Source organism: Moschus berezovskii, chromosome 6 (assembly GCF_049115385.1).
Source record: "Moschus berezovskii isolate FMDL1 chromosome 6, NW_MosBer_1.0, whole genome shotgun sequence".
NCBI classification, from domain to species: domain Eukaryota; kingdom Metazoa; phylum Chordata; class Mammalia; order Artiodactyla; family Moschidae; genus Moschus; species Moschus berezovskii.
Window position 1 is genome coordinate 63,593,771 of NC_142465.1, and position 22,226 is coordinate 63,615,996.

The following is a 22,226-nucleotide window of genomic DNA, read 5'->3' on the forward strand; positions in this document are numbered from 1 at the left end:
TCTTCACTTTCTGCCATAAGGGTGGTGTCATCTGCATATCTGAGGTTATTGATATTTCTCCCAGCAATCTTGATTCCAGCTTGTGCTTCTTCCAGCCCAGCATTCCTCATGATGTACTCTGCATAGAAGTTAAATAAGCAAGGTGACAATATACAGCCTTGACGTACTCCTTTTCCTATTTGGAACCAGTCTGTTGTTCCATGTACTGTTCTGACTGTTGCTTCCTGACCTGCATACAGGTTTCTCAAGAGGCAGGTCAGGTGGTCTGGTATCCCCATCTCTTTCAGAATGTTCCACAGTTTATTGTGATCCACACAGTCAAAGGCTTTGGCATAGTCAATGAAGCAGAAATAGATGTTTTTCTGGAGCTCTCTTGCTTTCTCCATGATCCAGCGGATGTTGGCAATTTGATCTCTGGTGCCTCTGCCTTTTCTAAAACCTGCTTGAACATCTGGGAGTTCACGGTTCACATATTGCTGAAGCCTGGCTTGTGAATTTTGAGCATGACTTTACTAGCGTGTGAGATTAGTGCAATTGTGCGGTAGTTTGCACATTCTTTGGCATTGCCTTTCTTTGGGATTGGAATGAAGACTGACCTTTTCCAGTCCTGTGGCCACAGCTGAGTTTTCCAAATTTGCTGGCATATTGAGTGCAGCACTTTCACCGCATCATCTTTCAAGATTTGAAATAGCTGAACTGGACTTTCATCACCACCTCTAGCTTTGTTCGTAGTGATGCTTTCTAAGGCCCTCTTGACTTCACATTCCAAGATGTCTGGCTCTAGGTCAGTGATCACGTTATCGTGATTATCGTGGTCGTGAAGATCTTTTTTGTACAGTTCTTCTGTGTATTCTTGCCACCTCTTCTTAGTATCTTCTGCTTCTGTTAGGTCCATACCATTTCTGTCCTTTATTGAGCCCATCTTTGCATGAAATGTTCCCTTGGAATCTCTAATTTTCTTGAAGAGATCTCTTGTTTTTCCTATTCTGGAGAAGGGAATGGCAAACCACTTCAGTATACTTGCCTTGAGAACCCCATGAACAGTATCAAAGGGCAAAATGATAGGATCCTGAATGAGGAATTCCCCAGGTCGGTAGGTGCCCAGTATGCTACTGGAGATCAATGGAGAAATAACTCTAGAAGGAATGAAGGGATGGAGTAAAAGCAAAACCAATACCCAGTTGTGGATGTGACCAGTGATAGAAGCAAGTTCCAGTGCTGTAAAAAGCAATATTGCATAGGATCCTGGAATGTTAGGTCCATGAATCAAGGCAAATTGGAAGTGGTCAAACAGGAGATGGCAAGAGTGAACATAGACATTCTAGGAATCAGTGAATTAAAATGGACTGGAATGGGTGAATTTAACTTCGATGACCATTATATTTACTACTGTGGGCAGGAATCCCTTAGAAGAAATGGAGTAGCCATCATGGTCATCAAAAGAGTCTGAAATGCAGTACTTGGATGCAATCTTAAAAATGACAGAATGATTTCTGTTCGTTTCCAAGGCAAACCATTCAATATTACAGTAATCCAGGCCTATGCCCCAACCAGTAACGCTGAAGAAGTCGAAGTTGAACAGTTCTATGAAGGCCTACAAGACCTTTTAGAACTAACACCCAAAAAAGATGTCCTTTTCATTCTAGGGGACTGGAATGCAAAAGTAGGAAGTCAAGAAACACCTGGAGTAACAGGCAAATTTGGCCTTGGAGCACGGAATGAAGCAGGGCAAAGGCTAATAGAGTTTTGTCAAGAGAACGTACTGGTCATAGCAAACACCCTCTTCCAACAACACAAGAGAAGACTCTACACATGGACATCACCAGATGGTCAACACTGAAATCAGATTGATTATATTCTTTGCAGCCAAAGATGGAGAAGCTGTATACAGTTAGCAAAAACAAGACCAGGAGCTGACTGTGGCTCAGATCATGAACTCCTTATTGCGAAGTTCAGACTGAAATTGAAGAAAGTAGGGAAAACCACTAGACCATTCAGATATGACCTAAATCAAATCCCTTATGATTATACAGTGGAAGTGAGAAGTAGATTTAAGGGTCTAGATCTGATAGATAGAGTGCCTGATGAAGTCTGGACGGAGGTTCGTGACATTGTACAGGAGACAGGGACCAAGACCATCCCCATGGAAAAGAAATGCAAAAGAGCAAAATGGCTGTCTGAGGAGGGCTTACAAATAGCTGTGAAAAGAAGAGAGGCGAAAAGCAAAGGAGAAAAGGAAAGATATATGCATCTGAATGCAGAGTTCCAAAGAATAGCAAGGAGAGATAAGAAAATTCTGTTACACAGTTGAAAACTGACCTTTTTCATGTAACTTAAAAGAGTTAGGACCTTGTTTTTAGGCTAATAAGAAAAACAGACATTGATGATGTATTCATCTGTCTAATTGAAAGAATGAAATAAGGTGTTGAAAGAATTATGTTGAGAGAGGCAGAGAGCTTTTCATTCAGCTTTCTTTTTAGAGGTACTTTTTTTATATGATCGCATTCACTTATTTGAAGAAAAGGCCATTCTCTGGACCATGTTCTTGAAGGCTTGCTGCACTTGCTGATTTCGTAGGGTGTATATAAATGGATTCAAAAGAGGAGCCACTGAGGTATTGAGCACAGCCACTCCTTTGCTTAGAGTCACTCTTTCCCTTGCTGAAGGCTTAATATACATGAAGATGCAGCTTCCATAAGACAGAGAGACAACTATCATGTGGGAGGAACACGTGGAAAAGGCTTTTTTCCTTTGACTCGTGGAAGGAATTCTCAGAATTGTCTGGATAATATATGCGTAGGACAGAATAACTAATGTTAGAGTGACCATGAGTGTTACCACAGCTAAAAATAACGCCATGAGTTCTAGAAAGCGAGTGCTCGTGCAGGAAATCTGCAGGATGGGAGAAGCATCACAGATGAAATGATCAATTATATTGCAGGCACAGAAATTCAGTCGCAGCAGTAGGATTATTGGTGGAAAGATGATCAGGAATCCTGCAAGCCAAGAGCTAAAGACAAGAAGTATACAGACTCTACTGTTCATGATGGTGGTGTAATGTAGAGGTTTGCAGATGGCCACATAACGGTCATAAGACATGGCAGCCAGGAGGTAAAATTCTGTCACCCCCAAGAAGATGAGAAAAAACAGCTGAGCCACACAACCGTTATAAGAAATGGTTCCGTCCCCGGTCATGATTGCGACAAGGAATCTGGGAATGCAGACAGACGTGAATGATATTTCTAGGAATGAGAAGTTTCGAAGGAAGAAGTACATTGGAGTCTGCAGATGGGGATCTGAAAGGGTGAGGGTGATGATGACCAGGTTCCCAGTCACGCTTAGCACGTAGGTAACAAGAAGAAATAGGAACAGTACAATCTGCCACTGTGGATCACTTGTCAATCCAAGAAGGATAAACTCGGTTACTTCTGTGTAATTTCTCATTATTTTCCTACATTATAATGACATTCTTTGTTTTAGCTGTAAAACAGATGAAGAAATAAAAAATAAAAAAAATTATGGCACCAGCAAAGAAAAACACACACGCACACGCACACACATAATATTGCTTCCTTGTACTTTTAGGGGAAACTGTTTTAGTAGTATATAGTAACAAAAGACTTTAAAGCTTTGCAATGTATTATATCATGTATTAATTCAGTATCCTGTTCTTCCTTCATTGTTTTCTCACACATATCAGTAAAAAAATCTTTCTTCTGGACACTTCAATAGATTCCTGAAAAAAAGAGAAAAGGAGGCTCAAATCTCTGATTTTAAGACTTCAAATATCACCTTAAGTATTAGCACAGCAGTTTTGTTAGGGTTTAAAGGAAAATAAAAGAAGATGACTCCCAAATGCCACTATAATCTAATTATAGAACATTTTCTTACTTTATTTTTGGAAGATAATTGCTTTACAGTGCTGTGTTGGTTTCTGCTGTACAGCTAGAAGAATCAGATATATGCACACAAATATGCCCTCTCTCTTGTGTCTCCCCCCACATCCCATCCCACCCCTTTGTGTTATCAGAGTTTTTGTTGTTATTATGTTTGTTTACTAATTTCAGAACATTTTCATCCCTTATGAACGAGACCCCATACCTATTAGCTGCCAATCCCTACATGCCCACTTCCTCCCCTCTGTCCCACTTTCCCAGAAACCACTAATTTCCTTTCTGTCCCTCTAGATTTGCCAATTCTGGACATTTCTTATAAATGGAATCAGGCTCATCAATGTTGTAGCATGAATAAGTACTTCATTTATAAAGAAGGCTCTTTTAAAATACCCCCATATCAAATAAATTCTTTGTGAGGTAATGAATAAGGTATATTGAAGATAAACATGTAGTTTAGCTGTGTACCAGAGGATCTTGTTTTGATTGTGTCAAGGTAGTGATTTTTTTATTTGCACATTTTTATAGACAACTGTATAATTTAAGTTCAGAAAATAATAAAGAGAAAGACTGAAAAAAAAAAACTTCAAATAAAACTGAGAGTTTACCTCTAGTGTACCCCAATATTACTGAAGATATACTTTTATTGCTTTCTGCTTCATGCACATTTTTAATTTTTCTATTTCGTATAAGCATTTCTTTTTCCTTATCCATTTGAAACTTTTACAATCTATGGAGATACCTTAGTAACTTAAGTTGTCCACCTTTTAGAGTAACATGTCCCTTGATAATAGCATGCCACTAGCGCCACTCCAGTGTTCTTGCCAGGAGAATCCCAGGGACAGGGGAGCCTGCTGGGTTGCCGTCTATGGGGTCGCACAGAGTCGGACACGACTGAAGTGACTTAGCAGCAGCAGCAGCGCCATATATATATATATATATATATATATATACATATAGTAAAATACATAAAAGTAGTACTTTTACTTAAGTCTTAATTTTAATTTTTTGTAAATTGCTAGCATCCTTACTTATTTCCAAAATCATTTGGCACAGCTCCACAATCTCGCCTATTCTTGAGGGATAATGAAAAGGAATAGTAAACATTTAAGGTAAGTTTTGGAGAGGCAAAGATTCTCTTTTTCTACTTCTTTCCTCTTTTTTTTTTTGCTTGTATAATAACGCTTGATATTATACAAAGTTTAATTATTTTATCCTTATTTAATATTCTTTTCCACAAAAACTTTAGATGTGCTGTCATCTAATTTAATTCTTTTTTAATAGCTTAAGTCTAGAAAGACTGCCTAAGTCTTCAATGCCTCAGGTGTTTTCTATAGTCTGCAGAGGTTTCAGAGCTTTCAAAAAATACTATTTTCTCAGTATCAGCCAATTAATTAAATATGTTAATAAACTTACTTAGATTTTTTACCTATAAAATTTCTGGGAGGGATATATTCCCCCTTTCAGTCTTCTCTTTCTGGTCATAAAATAAGCATTTTTTTTTTTTTTGGCCTTTGTCTTTATATGATGAATGCTAACCTTCCCTGTATATAAAATGTGCAAAGCTCGTATTTAAAGAATATCTGCAATTGTTAAAACACACCAAGTGTATCATTTTGAATAATGTACAAATATGACTACATATCTTTTTATTTATTATATTAAAAATGATTATGGAAAGATACATAGACAAGAACACAAAAAGTCATGAAAGTCCTGTTAATCACAAAATATTTATGCTATAATGAATAAAAATGTTGCATAAAATTATTAAATAGTAGCTTCAAAATTTTCTTTATATATTGCATATAAATTTTGTGGTTTAATTTTATTTATACATAGTACATAATTGAGATTATTTGTATAAGCATAATTATATACTATTAAGGTCAATTTATATTTTTGTAAAAAACTATCAAAGAAGTACTTACTTTTATGGTAAATATGACTGGTTAATCAATTTCACTTCTAATAGCTTCTTTAATTTGCTTCAACTAAGTGCTTGGGGATTTTCTGAAAGATTTTGCAATCTGTTTCCCCTCTGTCATCATATATTTGTAACCAAATAACCAAAATATCAATAATGAAGGATAACTGTAAGACCCCCCTCTACAATGTTTACAAAAAGGGTATGTATCAACTCACTTCTAAATCGTAAAGCAAACGTCTCCAAAGATCTCAGTTCCCAGGATTATTTCCTACCTATTGTCACTTAAAGAAGTATTATCTTAGTACTTGATATAATTGAAATGAAAGCTGATGTAATGTCTTTTCAAAGTTGGTGAGCAAGATGATATAATTTTTTATGCAGAAGTAATATTATTCAAGTTAACCGTACTTTTATCTGTTCTATTACAATAGTCTCAGGGGGATTAATTGATGAAAAAACAAAATGCACAATGGAGATTGGTCTCAAGACACCAGCCATTAAACAGTGGTCCAAATTAGTTAACAATTTCAAATAAAATATTTAGGTAAGAGTGGCCTGAAATTGGAGCAGGAAAATATATAGAAAGATATACATTTTCATAATAATCCAAAACTTCATAAGGAGTAGAACCAATAACCAATAACAGACTAGGCTGTGAACAAGTGAGAGTGTTAGTTGTTCAGGTGTCTGACTCTGCAACCCCATGGACTGTAGCTCAGCAGGCTCCTCTGTCCATGGAATTGTCCAGGCAAGAATACTGAAGTGGGTTACCATTCTCTTCTTTAGTGAATCTCCCCAACCCAGGGATAAAACCCAGGTTTCCTGCATTCCAGGTGGTTTCTTTACTGACTGAACCACCAGGGAAGCCCCATGAAAAACTGGGTTTTTCTTGAACCATAAAGAAAACATGAAAAATTCATTGTGACGTTTAAGATATCCAATATTCTACACTATAAAGTATCAATTATTCTACACTATAAGAAATGTCAGGCTTATTTTGAAGTTTTTATATATTTTCATTGAATGTTGACAGAAGAAACCTGATCATGATTAGACCCATTACCATTGATTCATTCAATAATTATTTTTGGTACTTTTTCTGAGAATATAGAGGTGACAAAGATAGCTTTTTAAATAATTTTCACTTCTTACAAAAAAGTGTGAGAATTCTATATTGTTTTGGGCTTTCCTTGTGGCTCAGCTGGTAAAGAATCTGCCTGCCATGCGGGAGACCTGGGTTCGATCCCTGGGTTGGGAAGATCCCCGGGAGAAGGGAAAGCCTACCCACTCCAGTATTCTGGCCTGGAGAATTCCATGGACTATCCATGGAGTCGGAAAGAGTCGGACACGACTGAGTGACTTTCATTTCATTTGAAATCTCAGATTCCCTTTCTCTTGTCCAATATAAGCAGTATTCTTTCCCAGCATTTTCTTACTCACTGCTTTGATCTGAAATGATGTCTATAATATTTCATTCACATTAAGTTTTTGAGATTTATATTATGTTGCTTTTTAATACAGGAGTTCCATAAACTATATGGCTTAAATTAAATAAAACCTGGATTATTTAATGATCTTAATAGAAATTCCTGAACAAAGAATTTTAAATTATTTTTACTGTTTCTTTGGGAGACAAACGAAGTTATTCATGGTATATGATTAAGTAATACACAGAACATACTGAAGAATGAGACTATTAAAAAGAACTTGACTAATGTGACATAAACATGCTACTAAGTTGCTGCTGCTAAGTCACTTCAGTCGTGTCCGACTCTGTGTGACCCCATAGACAGCAGCCCACCAGGCTCCCCAGTCCCTGGGATTTTCCAGGCAAGAACACTGGAGTGGGTTGCCATTTCCTTCTCCAATGTGTGAAAGTGAAAAGTGAAGTCGCTCAGTGTCCGACCCCTAGCGTCCCCACGGACTGCAGCCTACCAGGCTCCTCCATCCATGGGATTTTCTAGGCAAGAGTACTGGAGTGGCTTGCCATTGCCTTCTCCAACATACTCATGTTTAATTATAAATGTCACAATAGCTTTTATCTGATATTTATCTGTAAACCACAGTGTCATTTAAAATTACACATCATGGACAACCTGTCACTAAGTAAAGCTACATGGAAAATTAATGTATAAGTCCTCATCTTAGCTTGCTTACATATGCAAATATCCTATTTCCAAATAAGGTCAAAGCTTCAGACTCCAGATGGACATGAGGTTTTTGAAGAGCACTATACAAACCAGTAAAGTACTGAAAACAAATACTTCTTTTTTTTTTTTTTATATACACATATATTAAGGTGATTTATTGTACATATAGTGAAAGTTTACTTCACATATACACAGTCAAGCTAATTAACATATCCATTTCCTCACATAGCTACAACTTTTTATGTGATAAGAGCACCTGAAATCTACTCACTTAGAACATATCCAGCATTCTATACAGCAATATTTTTTTGGGGGGGGGTTATTTATTTATTTTTTTAAGTAATTAATTTATTTTTTATTGGAGGCAAATTATTTTACAATATTATATTGGTTGGTTTTGCCATATACTGACATGAATTCGCCCCAGGTTTACATAAGTTCCCCCTCCTGAACCCCCCTCCCACAATGTTGAAATGAAATGAAATGAAAATCACTCAGTCGTGTCTGACTCTTTGCGACTCCATGGATAGTCCATGGAATTCTCCAGGCCAGAATACTGGAGTGGGTAGGCTTTCCCTTCTCCAAGGGATCTTCCCAACCCAGGGATCGAACCCAGGTCTCACGCATGGCAGGCAGATTCTTTACCAGCTGAGCCACAAGGAAAGCCCCCCACAATGTTAAATAATAACTTATATCTCCACTGAGCATAGCAATTCATGTGCTTTCAAAGTTTTTCATAGAATCTGCTTTTTACCAGTGTTTTCTAATATGGATTATATGAATGTACATGCACTTAAGAAACGATACCTTAAGACTGGGCTTTGAAGACCATTTTAAGCAACAAAATCGCCAATAAAAATACAAAAATGTAAAAATTATGGAATGAGATAGGCCATGAAAAGGGAATGTGTTTAAGATATAAGAGCTGAAAAAAGAAGGGAGAGCATTACTTTGTTTAACCTCAGCTGGAAATGTGTAGAAAGGTTTCTTGAATCCAAGACTTAAAACGGCAACGTTAGGAGAAGTGTTTGACATGTTTCAATGGCAGATTAATTATTAATAATTAATCAATAGCAGATTGATTATTAATTATCAATTAATTAATCAATAGCAGATTAATAACAGCACTTTAATCGTCAACCCCATATCCCTTTTTCCTCTGTTAAAAAAGATACCAGAAAGACATACTTGTTTCAACTCTGGACATCTTAGAGAATAAAATTTGTTCTGTTCATGAATAGCTTTCTTTTCTTTTTTTTTTAATTGGAGAATAATTATTTTATAATATTGTGAAGTCTTTTGCCATACATCAACATGAATCAGCATTAGGTATACATATATCCCCTCCTTCGTGAACCTCCCACCCACCTCCATCCCCATCCCACCCTGCTAGGTTGTCACAGAGCACTGTCTTTGAGTTCCCATGTCATTCTTACATAAACTCTCACCCTCTCCTTCCCCAATCAATAGCTTTGAATATGCTGAATAAATTGCAATCTATCTGTCTCTCTATATGTTTAAAACTCTACTTTTTATAAAAGAACTTATGGAGAGAAGGAACAAGATGGCGAAGGAATAGGATGGCGAGACCACTCTCTCCCCCACAAATTCATCAAAAGAACATTTGAACGCGGAGTAAAGTCCACAAAACAACTTCTGAATGCTGGCAGAGGACGTCAGGCACCCAGAAAAGCAGCCCATTGTCTTCGAAAGGAGGTAGGAAAAAACATAAAAGATAAAAAGCGAGACAAAAGAAGTAAGGACGGAGCTCCGTCCCGGGAAGGGAGGCTTTAAAAAGAGAGAACTTTCCAAACACCAGGAAACACTCTCACTGGCGAATCTGTGGCGAGCCTTGGAAGCTCAGAGGGCCACATAACCCTCTTTTTTTAAAAAGATTTTTAAAAAACCCACAGATTACCCACCAAACGGTAACTCCCAGCGGAGAAGCAGTGCAGACGCCTGCATACGCCATTAGCAAGCGGGGGCTGGGCAGGGAGGAGCCGGCTGCACTGCTTAGAGAGAGGACTGGGCTTGAATGCCGCGAGAACAATTTGAGAGAACTGGGGAGAGCAAAGCAGACTGTGGGATAGCTTCCCCACGAAAAGCCGGAAAGCTCTAACCTACGACTCGGCCAGCCCTGCTCACAGAATAAAGGACTGAGCAGAGTGAGCTGGCTGCGGCTGGTCCATCCCCCATCCCCCGCTGAGACAGGCAGGGAGCGCAGCCAGAGCCGGAGGGGGCAACCGTGGCCCCAGAAAGGCATCTGATACAAACTGCAGACAGGCTTGTTGCTATTCAGGACTTCTTGGGCTCAGGCCGGTTGATATCCCCCTGAGAAGGTGTGCCGGTTGTACACCCAGAAAACTGAGTGGCGGGGACTGGGGAGGCGATAAGTAGCAGAGACCGCGCTCGCCAAACACCTGGTCCCCTGAACTGCTCAGACCGGGGAAGGCACAAAACGCAGGCCCAACTAAGTCTGCTCCTTTGTGGAGTACCTGAGAACCTGAACTTGAGCCGCTCAGACCTGGGAAGTGCATACAACCTGGCGCCGGCCTCAGACACTTCCCGGCAGAGCAACCTAGAGCCTGTGCAGTATAGACTGGGACAGCATACGTGCTGTGAGCGGGGGCAAACCCAGTGTGGCCGAGACGCTGCGAGCACTCCCCACAGACACCAGAGATATTCGACTGCAGCGTTCCTCCCTTCCCAGAACAGGACTGAACAACTGAGCCTTAAAAAGTGTCCACCCACCCACTAGTATCAGGGCGGAAATTAGACACTGAAGAGACCAGCAAACAGAAGCTAAAACAGAGGGAACCACCTTGGAAATGACAGATAGAGACGTCTAGAGGCTACTCCAAGAATAAGACCAAAAACCAGAGGTAAGAGGCTTAAGGCCGAATCCTGAGAACACCAGAGAACTGCTGACTCCAGGGAACATTAATCGATAGGAGCTCATCAAACGTCTCCATACCTACACTAAAACCAAGCACCACCCAAGGGTCAACAAGTTCCAGAGCAAGACATACCACGCAAATTCTCCAGTAACACAGGAAACTAGCCCTGAGCTTCAATATACAGGCTGCCCAAAGTCACTCCAAACCCACTGACATCTCATAACTCATTACTGGACACTTCATTGCACTCCAGAGAGAACAAATCCAGCTGCACCCACCAGAACACTGACACAAGCTTCCATAACCAGGGAACTTTGACAAGTCACCTGTCTAACCCCACACACAACGAGGAAACTACATAATTAAGAGGACTCCACAAATGGCCAGAAGAGGGAAAGGCCACCCCAAGCAAAGCATTATAAGCAAGATGAAGAGGCAGAGAAATACCAAGCAAGTAAAGGAACACGATAAATGCCCACCAACACAAACAAAAGAGGAAGATATAGGGAATCTACCTGATAAAGAATTTCGAATTTTGGTGGTGAAAATGATTCAAAATCTTGAAAGCAAAATGGAGTTACAGATAAATAACCTGGAGAAAAGGATTGAGAAGATGGAAGAAAGGTTTAAGAAGGACTTAGAGGAAATAAAAAAGAGTCAATATACAATGAATAATGCAATAGATGAGATCAGAAACACTCTGGAGGGAACAAACAGTAGAATAACAGAGGCAGAAGACAGGATAAGTGAGCTAGAAGATAGAATTGTAGAAATAAATCAAACAGAGAGGAAAAAAGAAAAACAAATTAAAATAAATGAGAACAATATTAGAGACCTCTGGGACAACGTTAAACGCTCCAACATTCGAATCATAGGAGTCCCAGAAGAAGAAGACAAAAAGAAAGACCATGAGAGAATACTTGAGGAGATAATAGTTGAAAACTTCCCTAAAACAGGGAAAGAAATAATCACCCAAGTCCAAGAAACCCAGAGAGTCCCCAACAGGATAAACCCAAGGCGAAATACTCCAAGACACATATTAATCAAATTAACAAAAATCAAACACAAAGAAAAAATATTAAAAGCAGCAAGGGAAAAACAACAAATAACACACAAGGGGATTCCCATAAGGATAATAGCCGATCTTTCAACAGAAACTCTTCAGGCCAGGAGGGAATGGCAAGACATACTTAAAGTGATGAAACAAAATAACCTACAGCCCAGACTACTGTACCCAGCAAGGATCTCATTCAAATATGAAGGAGAAATCAAAAGCTTTACAGACAAGCAAAAGCTGAGAGAATTCAGCATTACCAAACCAGCTCTCCAACAAATGCTAAAGGATCTTTTCTAGACAGGAAACACAGAAAGGGTGTATAAACTCAAACCCAAGGCAATAAAGAAAATGGCTACGGGATCGTACTTATCAATAATTACCTTAAACGTAAATGGGTTGAATGCCCCAACCAAAAGACAAAGGATGGCTGAATGGATACAAAAACAAGACCCCCTTATATGTTGTCTGCAAGAGACCCACCTCAAAATGAGGGACACATACAGACTGAAAGTAAAGGGCTGGAAAAAGATATTCCATGCAAATAGAGAACAAAAGAAAGCAGGAGTAGCAATACTCATATCAGATAAAATAGACTTTAAAACAAAGGCTGTGAAAAGAGACAAAGAAGGAAACTACATAATGATCAAAGGATCAATCCAAGATGAAGATATAACAATTATAAATATTTATGCACCCAACATAGGAGCACCACAATATGTAAGACAATTACTAACAAGTATGAAAGGGGAAATTAACAATAATGCAATAATAGTGGGAGATTTTAATACCCCACTTACATCTATGGATAGATCAACTAAACAGAAAATTAACAAGGAAACACAAACTTTAAATGATACAATAGACCAGTTAGACCTAATAGATATCTATAGGACATTTCACCCCAAAACAATGAATTTCACCTTTTTCTCAAGTGCACACGGAACCTTTTCCGGGATAGATCACATCCTGGGCCATAAATCTAGCCTTGGTAAGTTCAAAAAAGTTGAAATCATTCCATGCATCTTTTCTGACCACAATGCAGTAAGATTAGATCTCAATTACGGGAGAAAAACTATTAAAAATGCCAACATACGGAGGCTGAACAACATGCTGCTGAGTAATGAACAAATCATAGAAGAAATCAAAAGAGAAATCAAAATATGCATAGAAATGAATGAAAATGAAAACACAACAACCCAAAACCTCTGGGACACTGTAAAAGCAGTGATAAGGGGGAAGTTCATAGCAATACAGGCACACCTCAAGAAACAAGAAAAAAGTCAACTAAATAACCTAACTCTACATCTAAAGCAACTAGAAAAGGAAGAAATGAAGAACCCCAGGGTCAGTAGAAGGAAAGAAATCGTAAAAATTAGGGCAGAGATAAATGCAAAAGAAACAAAAGAGACCATAGCAAAAATCAACAAAGCCAAAAGCTGGTTCTTTGAGAAGGTAAATAAAATTGACAAACCACTAGCCAGACTTATCAAGAAACAAAGGGAGAAGAACCAAATCAATAAAATTAGAAATGAAAATGGAGAGATCACAACTGACAACACAGAAATACAAAGGATTATTAGAGAATACTATCAGCAATTATATGGCAATAAAATGAATAACCTGGAAGAAATGGACAAATTCCTAGAAAAGTACAACTTTCCAAAACTGAACCAGGAAGAAATAGAAAGTCTGAACAGACCCATCACAATCACGGAACTAGAGGCTGTAATCAAGAATCTTCCAGCAAACAAAAGCCCAGGTCCAGACGGCTTCACAGCCGAATTCTACCAAAAATTTAGAGAAGAGCTAACACCTATTCTACTCAAACTCTTTCAGAAAATTGCAGAGGAAGGGAAACTTCCAAACTCATTCTATGAGGCCACCATCACCCTAATCCCAAAACCTGGTAAAGACCCCACAAAAAAAGAAAACTACAGACCAATATCACTGATGAACATAGATGCAAAAATCATTAACAAAATTCTAGCAATCAGAATCCAACAATATATTAAGAAGATCATACATCATGACCAAGTAGGCTTTATCCCAGGAATGCAAGGATTCTTCAATATCCGCAAATCAATCAATGTAATACACCACATTAACAAACTGAAAAATAAAAATCATATCATTATCTCAATAGATGCAGAGAAAGCCTTCGACAAAATTCAACATCCATTTATGATAAAAACCCTCCAGAAAGTGGGAATAGAAGGGACATACCTCAACATAATAAAAGCTATATATGACAAACCCACAACAAACAATATCCTCAATGGTGAAAAACTGAAAGCATTTCCCCTAAAGTCAGGAACAAGACAAGGGTGCCCACTCTCACCACTACTATTCAACATAGTTCTGGAAGTTCTGGCTACAGCAATCAGAGCAGAAAAAGACATAAAAGGAATCCAAATTGGAAAAGAAGAAGTAAAACTTTCACTGTTCACTGATGACATGATCCTCTACACAGAAAACCCTAGAGACTCTACCAGAAAACTACTAGAGCTAATCAATGATTACAGTAACGTTGCAGGATATAAAATCAACACACAGAAATCCCTTGCATTCCTATACACTAATAATTAGAAAATAGAGAAATTAAGGAAACTATTCCATTCACTGTTGCAATGAAAAGAATTAAATACTTAGGAATATATCTACCTAAAGAAACAAAAGACTTGTACATAGAAAACTATAAAACACTACTGAAAGCAATCAAAGAGGACACTAATAGATGGAGAAATATACCATGTTCATGGATTGGAAGAATAAATATTGTAAAAATGAGTATACTACCCAAAGTAATTTATACATTCAATGCAATCCCTATCAAGCTACCAACGATATTTTTCACAGAACTAGAACAAATAATCTCACAATTTGTATGGAAATACAAAAAACCTCGAATAGCCAAAGCAATCTTGAGGAAGAAAAATGGAACTGGGGGAATTAACCTGCCGGACTTCAGGCTCTACTACAAAGCCACAATCATCAAGACAGTATGGTACTGGCATAAAGACAGAAATATAGATCAATGGAACAAAATAGAAAGCCCAGAGATTAATCCACGCACCTATGGACACCTCATCTTTGACAAAGGAGGCAAGAATATAAAATGGAGAAAAGACAGTCTCTTTAACAAGTGGTGCTGGGATAACTGGTCAGCCACCTGTAAAAGAATGAAACTAGAACACTTCCTAACACCATACACCAAAATAAATTCAAAATGGATTAGAGAGCTAAATGTAAGACCAGAAACTATAAAACTCCTAGAGGAGAATGTAGGCAAAACACTCTCCGACATAAATCACAGCAGGATCCTCCAAGACCCACCTCCCAGAATATTGGAAATAAAAACAAAAATAAACAAATGGGGCCTAATTAAAATCAAAAGCTTCTACACAGCAAAGGAAACTATAAGTAAGGTGAAAAGACAGCCTTCAGAATGGGAGAAAATAATAGCAAATGAAGCAACGGATAAAGGATTAATCTCCAAAATATACAAGCAGCTCCTGCAGCTCAATTCCAGGAAAATAAATGACCCAATAAAAAAATGGGCCAAAGAACTAAACAGACATTTCTCCAAAGAAGACATAAAGATGGCTAACAAACACATGAAAAAATGCTCAACATCCCTCATAATCAGAGAGATGCAAATCAAAACCACAATGAGATACCATTTCACACCAGTCAGAATGGCTGCTATCCAAAAGTCTACATGCAATAAATGCTGGAGAGGATGTGGAGAGAAAGGAACCCTCTTACACTGTTGGTGGGAATGCAAACTAGTACAGCCACTATGGAGAACAGTGTGGAGATTCCTCAAAAAACTGGAAATAGAACTGCCATATGATCCAGCAATCGCACTCCTGGGCATACACACCGAGGAAACCAGAATTGAAAGAGACACATGTACTCCAATGTTCATCGCAGCACTGTTTATAATAGCCAGGACATGGAAGCAACCTAGATGTCCATCTGCAGATGAATGGATAAGAAAGCTTTGGTACATATACACAATGGAGTATTATTCAGCCATTAAAAAGAATACATTTGAATCAGTTCTAATGAGGTGGATGAAACTGGAACCTATAATACAGAGTGAAGTAAGCCAGAAAGAAAAACACCAATACAGTATACTAACGCATATATATGGAATTTAGAAAGATGCAAATGATAACCCTGTATACAAGACAGCAAAAGAGACACAGAGGTATAGAACAGTCTTTGGGACTCTGTGGGAGAGGGTGAGGGTGGGATGATTTGGGAGAATGGCATTGAAACACGTATGTTGTCATATGTGAAACGAATCACTAGTTCAGGGTCAATGCATGTTATAGGATGCTCAGGGCTGGCATGCGGAAATGACCCAGAGGGAGGATAAAGGGAGGAGGGAGGTGGGAGGGGGGTTCAGGAGGGGGAACTTATGTAAACCCGGGGCGAATTCATGTCAATGTATGGCAAAACCAACCAATATTGTAAAATAATTTGCCTCCAATAAAAAATAAATTAATTGCTAAAAAAAAAAAAGAACTTATGTTATTTCAACTTCTTTTGTAATAAGTTAATTTGAAATTGAAATTTATTAGTCACCTGAGAATCCAGTGGTACTTCTCACATCTACCCCAGGTGACAGGGAAAATCCAGAATTTTTGATAAATGCACTCATTTCAGTAAATTCAGCATGATATAAAATTATGTTTCTTTTTCCCTATGCCATCCAAACATAAGTTCCCATATTTATGGTAAAATAAATCAGCAATTAGTTAAACTAATCTAGCATCATGTAAAGCATGTTGACTATAGCTAATAATTCTGTATTATGTATTTGAAGGTTGCTAAGAGTGTAGATCTTAAAAGTTCTCATCACAAAAAATGATTGTAACTATTTGTGGTGGTTGGGTGTTAACTCGACCTATTTTGGTGATTATTTTGTGATTTATACAAATATCTAATCATTATGTTGTATACCTGAAACTAACGCAGTGTTATATGTCAATTCTATTTCAATAAAAATAGTTTTAAAAAGGAAAGAAAACATAAAACAGATGGGATTCTGTCCGTCAACATTTTTATGGCCTTGGGAAAGACAGCCACTCTATTATCTGATGGTTGGATAATAGTTTAAATGCACAGCAAGTCTCCCTGAAGCTCACAGACTTCCTCTGCTGGTTCCCAGTTTTGCTGGAATTGTCCCGAATCCTGTGTGTGTGAGCCATAGGCCTCCTGCAGTCACAAGAGCAGGGCTCGGGGCTGTTTCTCCTTTCTGGTGCCTCTGGGAGGAGAATTGAAGAACAAGAGCTCTGCCATATTCCCAATTCCAATGTGTTCCTTCCTGTGACTTCATATTTGCCCTGCCAGGGAGAAACAGGCCTTGTAACACCTGCTCTTTGAAAACTCCTCAAACCCAGTCCACTTGTTCCCCACTTGTCTGGTGAGCCCAGCCAGTGATCCTCTGGAACCGGACTCATTTGTAAGTAAGAAGAGTTTTGAATCCCAGCATTTCAGAGACCAAAGATAATCTATATTCCTTGGCTGTTGCTGCATTTTGTCTGGTTTGGTTTCATTGTCATCATTAATAAAGGATCAGGAACAAGACAAGGGTGTCCACTTTCACCACTATTATTCAACATAGTTTGAAAAGTCCTAGATACAGCAATCAGAGAAGAAAAAGAAATAAAAAGAATCCAGATCAGAAAAGAAGAAGTAAAATTCTCACTGTTCGCAGATGACATGATACTGTACATAGAAAACCATAAGATAGTATCAGAAAATTACTAGAGCTAATCAGTGAATTTAGCAAAGTTGCAGGATACAAAATCAGTACACAGAAATCACTTGCATTTTTATATACTAAGAATGAAAATTTAGAAAGAGAAATTAAGGAATCAATCCCATTCACCACTGCAGCAAAAAGAATTAAATATCTAGGAATAAACTTAGTCTCTGCTTTTTAATATACTGTCTAGGTTGGTCATAACTTTCCTTCCAAGGAGTAAGCGTCTTTTAATTTCATGGCTGCAATCAGCATCCTCAGTGATTTTGGAGCCCAAATAAATAAAGTCTGACACTGTTTCCACTGTTACCCCATCTATTTCCCATGAAGTGATGGGACCAGATGCCATGATCTTTGTTTTCCGAATGTTGAGCTTCAAGCCAACCTTTTCACTCTCTTCTTTCACTTTCATAAAGAGGCTTTTGAGTTCCTCTTCACTTTCTGCCATAAGGGTGGTATCATCTGCATGTCTGAGGTTATTGATATTTCTCCCAGCAATCTTGATTCCAGCTTGTGCTTCTTCCAGCCCAGCGTTCCTCATGATGTACTCTGCATATAAGTTAAATAAGCAGTGTGACAATATACAACCTTGATGTACTCCTTTTCCTCTTTGGAACCAGTCTTTTGCTGGAGAAGACTCTTGAGAGTCCCTTGGACTGCAAGGAGATCCAACCAGTCCATTCTAATGGAGATCAATCCTGGGTGTTCTTTGGAAGGACTGATGCTAAAGCTGAAACTCCAATACTTTAGCCACCTCATGCGACGAGTTGACTCACTGGAAAAGACTATGATGCTGGGAAAGATTGGGGGCGGGAGGAGACGGGGACGACCGAGAATGAGATGGCTGGATGGCATCACCGACTCGATGGACATGAGTTTGAGTGAACTCCGGGAATTGGTGATGGACAGGGAGGCCTGGCATGCTGTGATTCATGGGATGGTGGAGAGTTGGACACGATTAAGCGACTAAACTGAACAGAAGGAGGCAAAAGAACTGTACAAAGAAAATAATAAGACACTAATGAAATAAATCAAAGATGACATAAACAGATGATGAGAGATTCCATGTTCCTGGGTAGGAAGAATCAATATTGTTAAAATGACTATACTTTCACATGCAATATAAAGATTCAATATGATCCCTAACAAATTACCAATGTCATTTTTCACAGAACTAGAATAAAAATTTCACAATTCATATGGAAGCACAAAAGACCTGGAATAGCCAAAGCAGTTTTGAAAATGAAGAATGGAGCTGAAGGAATCAATGTTCCTGACTTCAGATTATATTAAAAAGCTACAGTCATCAAGACTGTACAATACTGGCACAAAAACAGAAATATAGACCAAGGGAATAAGATAGAAAGCCCAGAAATAAACCCATGCACCTATGGGTACCTTAGTTTTGACAAAAGAGGCAAGAATATACAATGGGCCAAAGACAGCCTTTTCAATAAATGGTGCTGGGAAGACTGGACAGCTACATGTAAAAGAATGAAATTAGAACACTTCCTAACACCACATACAAAGATAAACTCAAAAAGATTAAAGATCTAAATGTAAGACCAGAAGCTATTAAACTCTTAGAGGGAAACATAGGCAGAACACTTAGTGACACAAATTAAAGCAAGATCCTCTATGACCCACCTCCTAGAGTAACAGAAATAAAAACAGATGTAAACAAGTGGGACCTGATTAAACTGAAAAGCTTTTGCACAGCAAAGGAAACTATCAGTTCAGTGCAGTCGCTCAGTCGTGTCTGACTCTTTGCGACCCCATGAACCGCAGCATGCCAGGCCTCCCTGTCCATCAGCAACTCCCCAATTTAACCCAAACTCATGTCCATTGATTTGGTGATGCCATCTAACCATCTCATCCTCTGTCGTCCCCTTCTCTTCCTGCCTTCAATTTTCCCAACATCAGGGTCTTTTCAATGGGTCAACTCTTCGCATCATTTTCTTATAGGAAACTATAAGCAAAGTGAAAAGACAGCCCTCAGAATGGGAGAAAATAATAGCAAATTAAACAACTGACAAAGGATTAATTTCCAAAATATACAAGCAGCTCATACAACTCAATGCCAGAAAAACAAAAAACACAATCAAAAAGTGGGAGAAAGACCTAAAGAGATATTTCTCCAAAGAAGACATGCAGATAGATAACAAACACATGAAAAGATGCCCAACATCGTTCATTATTAGAGAAATGCAAATCAAAACTGCAATGAGATATCACCTCACACTGATCATAATGGCCATCATCAAATAGTCTACAAACCATAAATGCTGGAGAGGGTGTGGAGAAAAGGGAATGCTCTTGTACTGTTGGTGGTAACGAAAATCGATACAGACACTATGGAAGATGGTATGGAGGTTCCTTTAAAAGACTAGGAATATGATCCAGCAATCCCACTCCTACACATAAACCCTGAGGAAACCAAAACTGAAAAGTACACGTGTCCCATTGTTCCTTGCAGCTAGAACATGGACGCAACCTAGATGCCTATTAACAGATGAATGGATAAAGTTGTGGTACATATACACAATGGAATATTATTCGGGCACAAAAAGGAACATATTTGAGTCAGTTCTAATGAGGTGGATGAACCTAGAACCTATTATACGGAGTGATATGAGTCAGAAAGAGAAAGATAAATATTGTATTCTAACACATATATATGGAATCTAGAAGAATGGTACCGAAAAACTTCTTTACAAGGCAGCAATGGAGAAACAGGCATAGCAAATAGATTTATGGACTTGGGAGGAGGTGAGGAGAGGGTGAGATGTATGGAAAGAGTAACAGGGAAACTTATATTACCATATATAAAATGGATAGCCAACAGGAATTTGCTGTATGGCTCAGGAAACTCAAACAAGGGCTCTGTATCAACCTAGAGGAATGGGATGGGGAGGGAGATGGGAGTGAGTTTCAAAAGGGTGGGGATATATTTATACATATGGCTGATTCTGTGGAAAATTCTGAAAGAGATGGGAATACCAGACCACCTGACCTGTCTCTTGAGTAACCTGTATGCAGGTCAGGAAGCAACAGTTAGAACTGGACATAGAATAACAGACTGGTTCCAAGTAGGAAAAGGAGTACGTCAAGTTTGTATATTGTCATCCTGCTTATTTAACTTATAGGCAGAGTACATCATGAGGAAACTGGGCGGGGAGAAGCACAAGCTGGAATCAAGATTGCCAGGAGAAATATCAATAAACTCAGATATGCAGATGACACCACCCTTATGGCAGAAAGTGAAGAGGAACTCAAAAGCCTCTTGATGAAAGTGAAAGAAGAGAGTGAAAAATTTGGCTTGAAGCTCAACATTCAGAAAACTAAAATCATGGCATCTGGTCCCATCACTTCATGGGAAGTAGATGGAGAAACAGTGGAAACAGTGTCAGACTTCATTTTTTGGGGCTCCAAAATCACTGCAGATGGTTACTGCAGCAATGGAATTAAAATATGCTTACTCCATGGAAAAGAAATGCAAAATGGCTGTCTGAGGAGGCCTTACAAATAGCTGTGAAAAGAAGAGAAGCGAAAAGCAAAGGAGAAAAGGAAAGATATAAGCATCTGAATGCAGAGTTCCAAAGAATAACAAGGAGAGATAAGAAAGCCTTCCTCAATGATCAATGCAAAGAAATAGTGGAAAACAACAGAATAGGAAAAACAAGAGACCTCTTCAAGAAAATTAGAGATTCCAAGGGAAGATTTCATGCAAAGATGGGCTCGATAAAGGACAGAAATGGTATGGACCTAACAGAAGAAGAAGATATTAAGAAGAGGTGGCAAGAATACACAGAAGAACTGTACAAAAAAGATCTTCACGACCAAGATAGTCACGTAGAGCCAGACATTTTGGAATGTGAAGTCAAGTGGGCCTTAGAAAGCATCATTATGAACAAAGCTAGTGGAGGGGATGGAATTCCAGTTGAGCTATTTCAAGTCTTGAAAGATGATGCTGTGAAAGTGCTGCACTCAATATGCCAGCAAATTTGGAAAACTCAGCAGTGGCCACAGGACTGGAAGAGGTCAGTCTTCATTCCAATCCCAAAGAAAGGGAATGCCAAAGAATACTCAAACTACCGCACAATTGCACTCATCTCACACGCTAGTAAAGTCATGCTCAAAATTCTCCAAACCAGGCTTCAGCAATATGTGAACCGTGAACTCCCAGATGTTCAAGTAGGTTTTAGAAAAGGCAGAGGCACCAGAGATCAAATTGCCAACATCCGCTGGATCATGGAGAAAGCAAGAGAGTTCCAGAAAAACATCTATTTCTGCTTCATTGACTATGCCAAAGCCTTTGACTGTGGGGATCACAATAAACTGTGGAACATTCTGAAAGAGAAGGGAATACCAGACCACCTGACCTGCCTCTTGAGAAACCTGTATGCAGGTCAGGAAGCAACAGTCAGAACTGTACATGGAACAACAGACTGGTTCCAAATAGGAAAAGGAGTATGTCAAGGCTGTATATTGTCACCTTGCTTATTTAACTTATATGCAGAGTA

The 22,226-nt window shown here is 38.6% G+C and overlaps 1 protein-coding gene across 1 annotated transcript; it reads right to left on the reverse strand.

The window, feature by feature from the left end:
• Nucleotides 1-2,505: 2,505 nt before the first annotated feature.
• Nucleotides 2,506-3,501, reverse strand: LOC129536730 (olfactory receptor 6C75-like). Its single transcript, XM_055395799.2, has one exon. It carries the CDS (start codon nucleotides 3,442-3,444, stop codon nucleotides 2,506-2,508), a length of 939 nt encoding a protein of 312 aa, XP_055251774.2. The 5' UTR covers nucleotides 3,445-3,501.
• Nucleotides 3,502-22,226: the final 18,725 nt, after the last annotated feature.

Coding starts and splice junctions, on each gene's coding strand:
- LOC129536730 (XM_055395799.2), bottom strand. CDS start 3,444: ATGAGAAATTACACAGAAGTAACCGAGTTTATCCTTCTTGGATTGACA.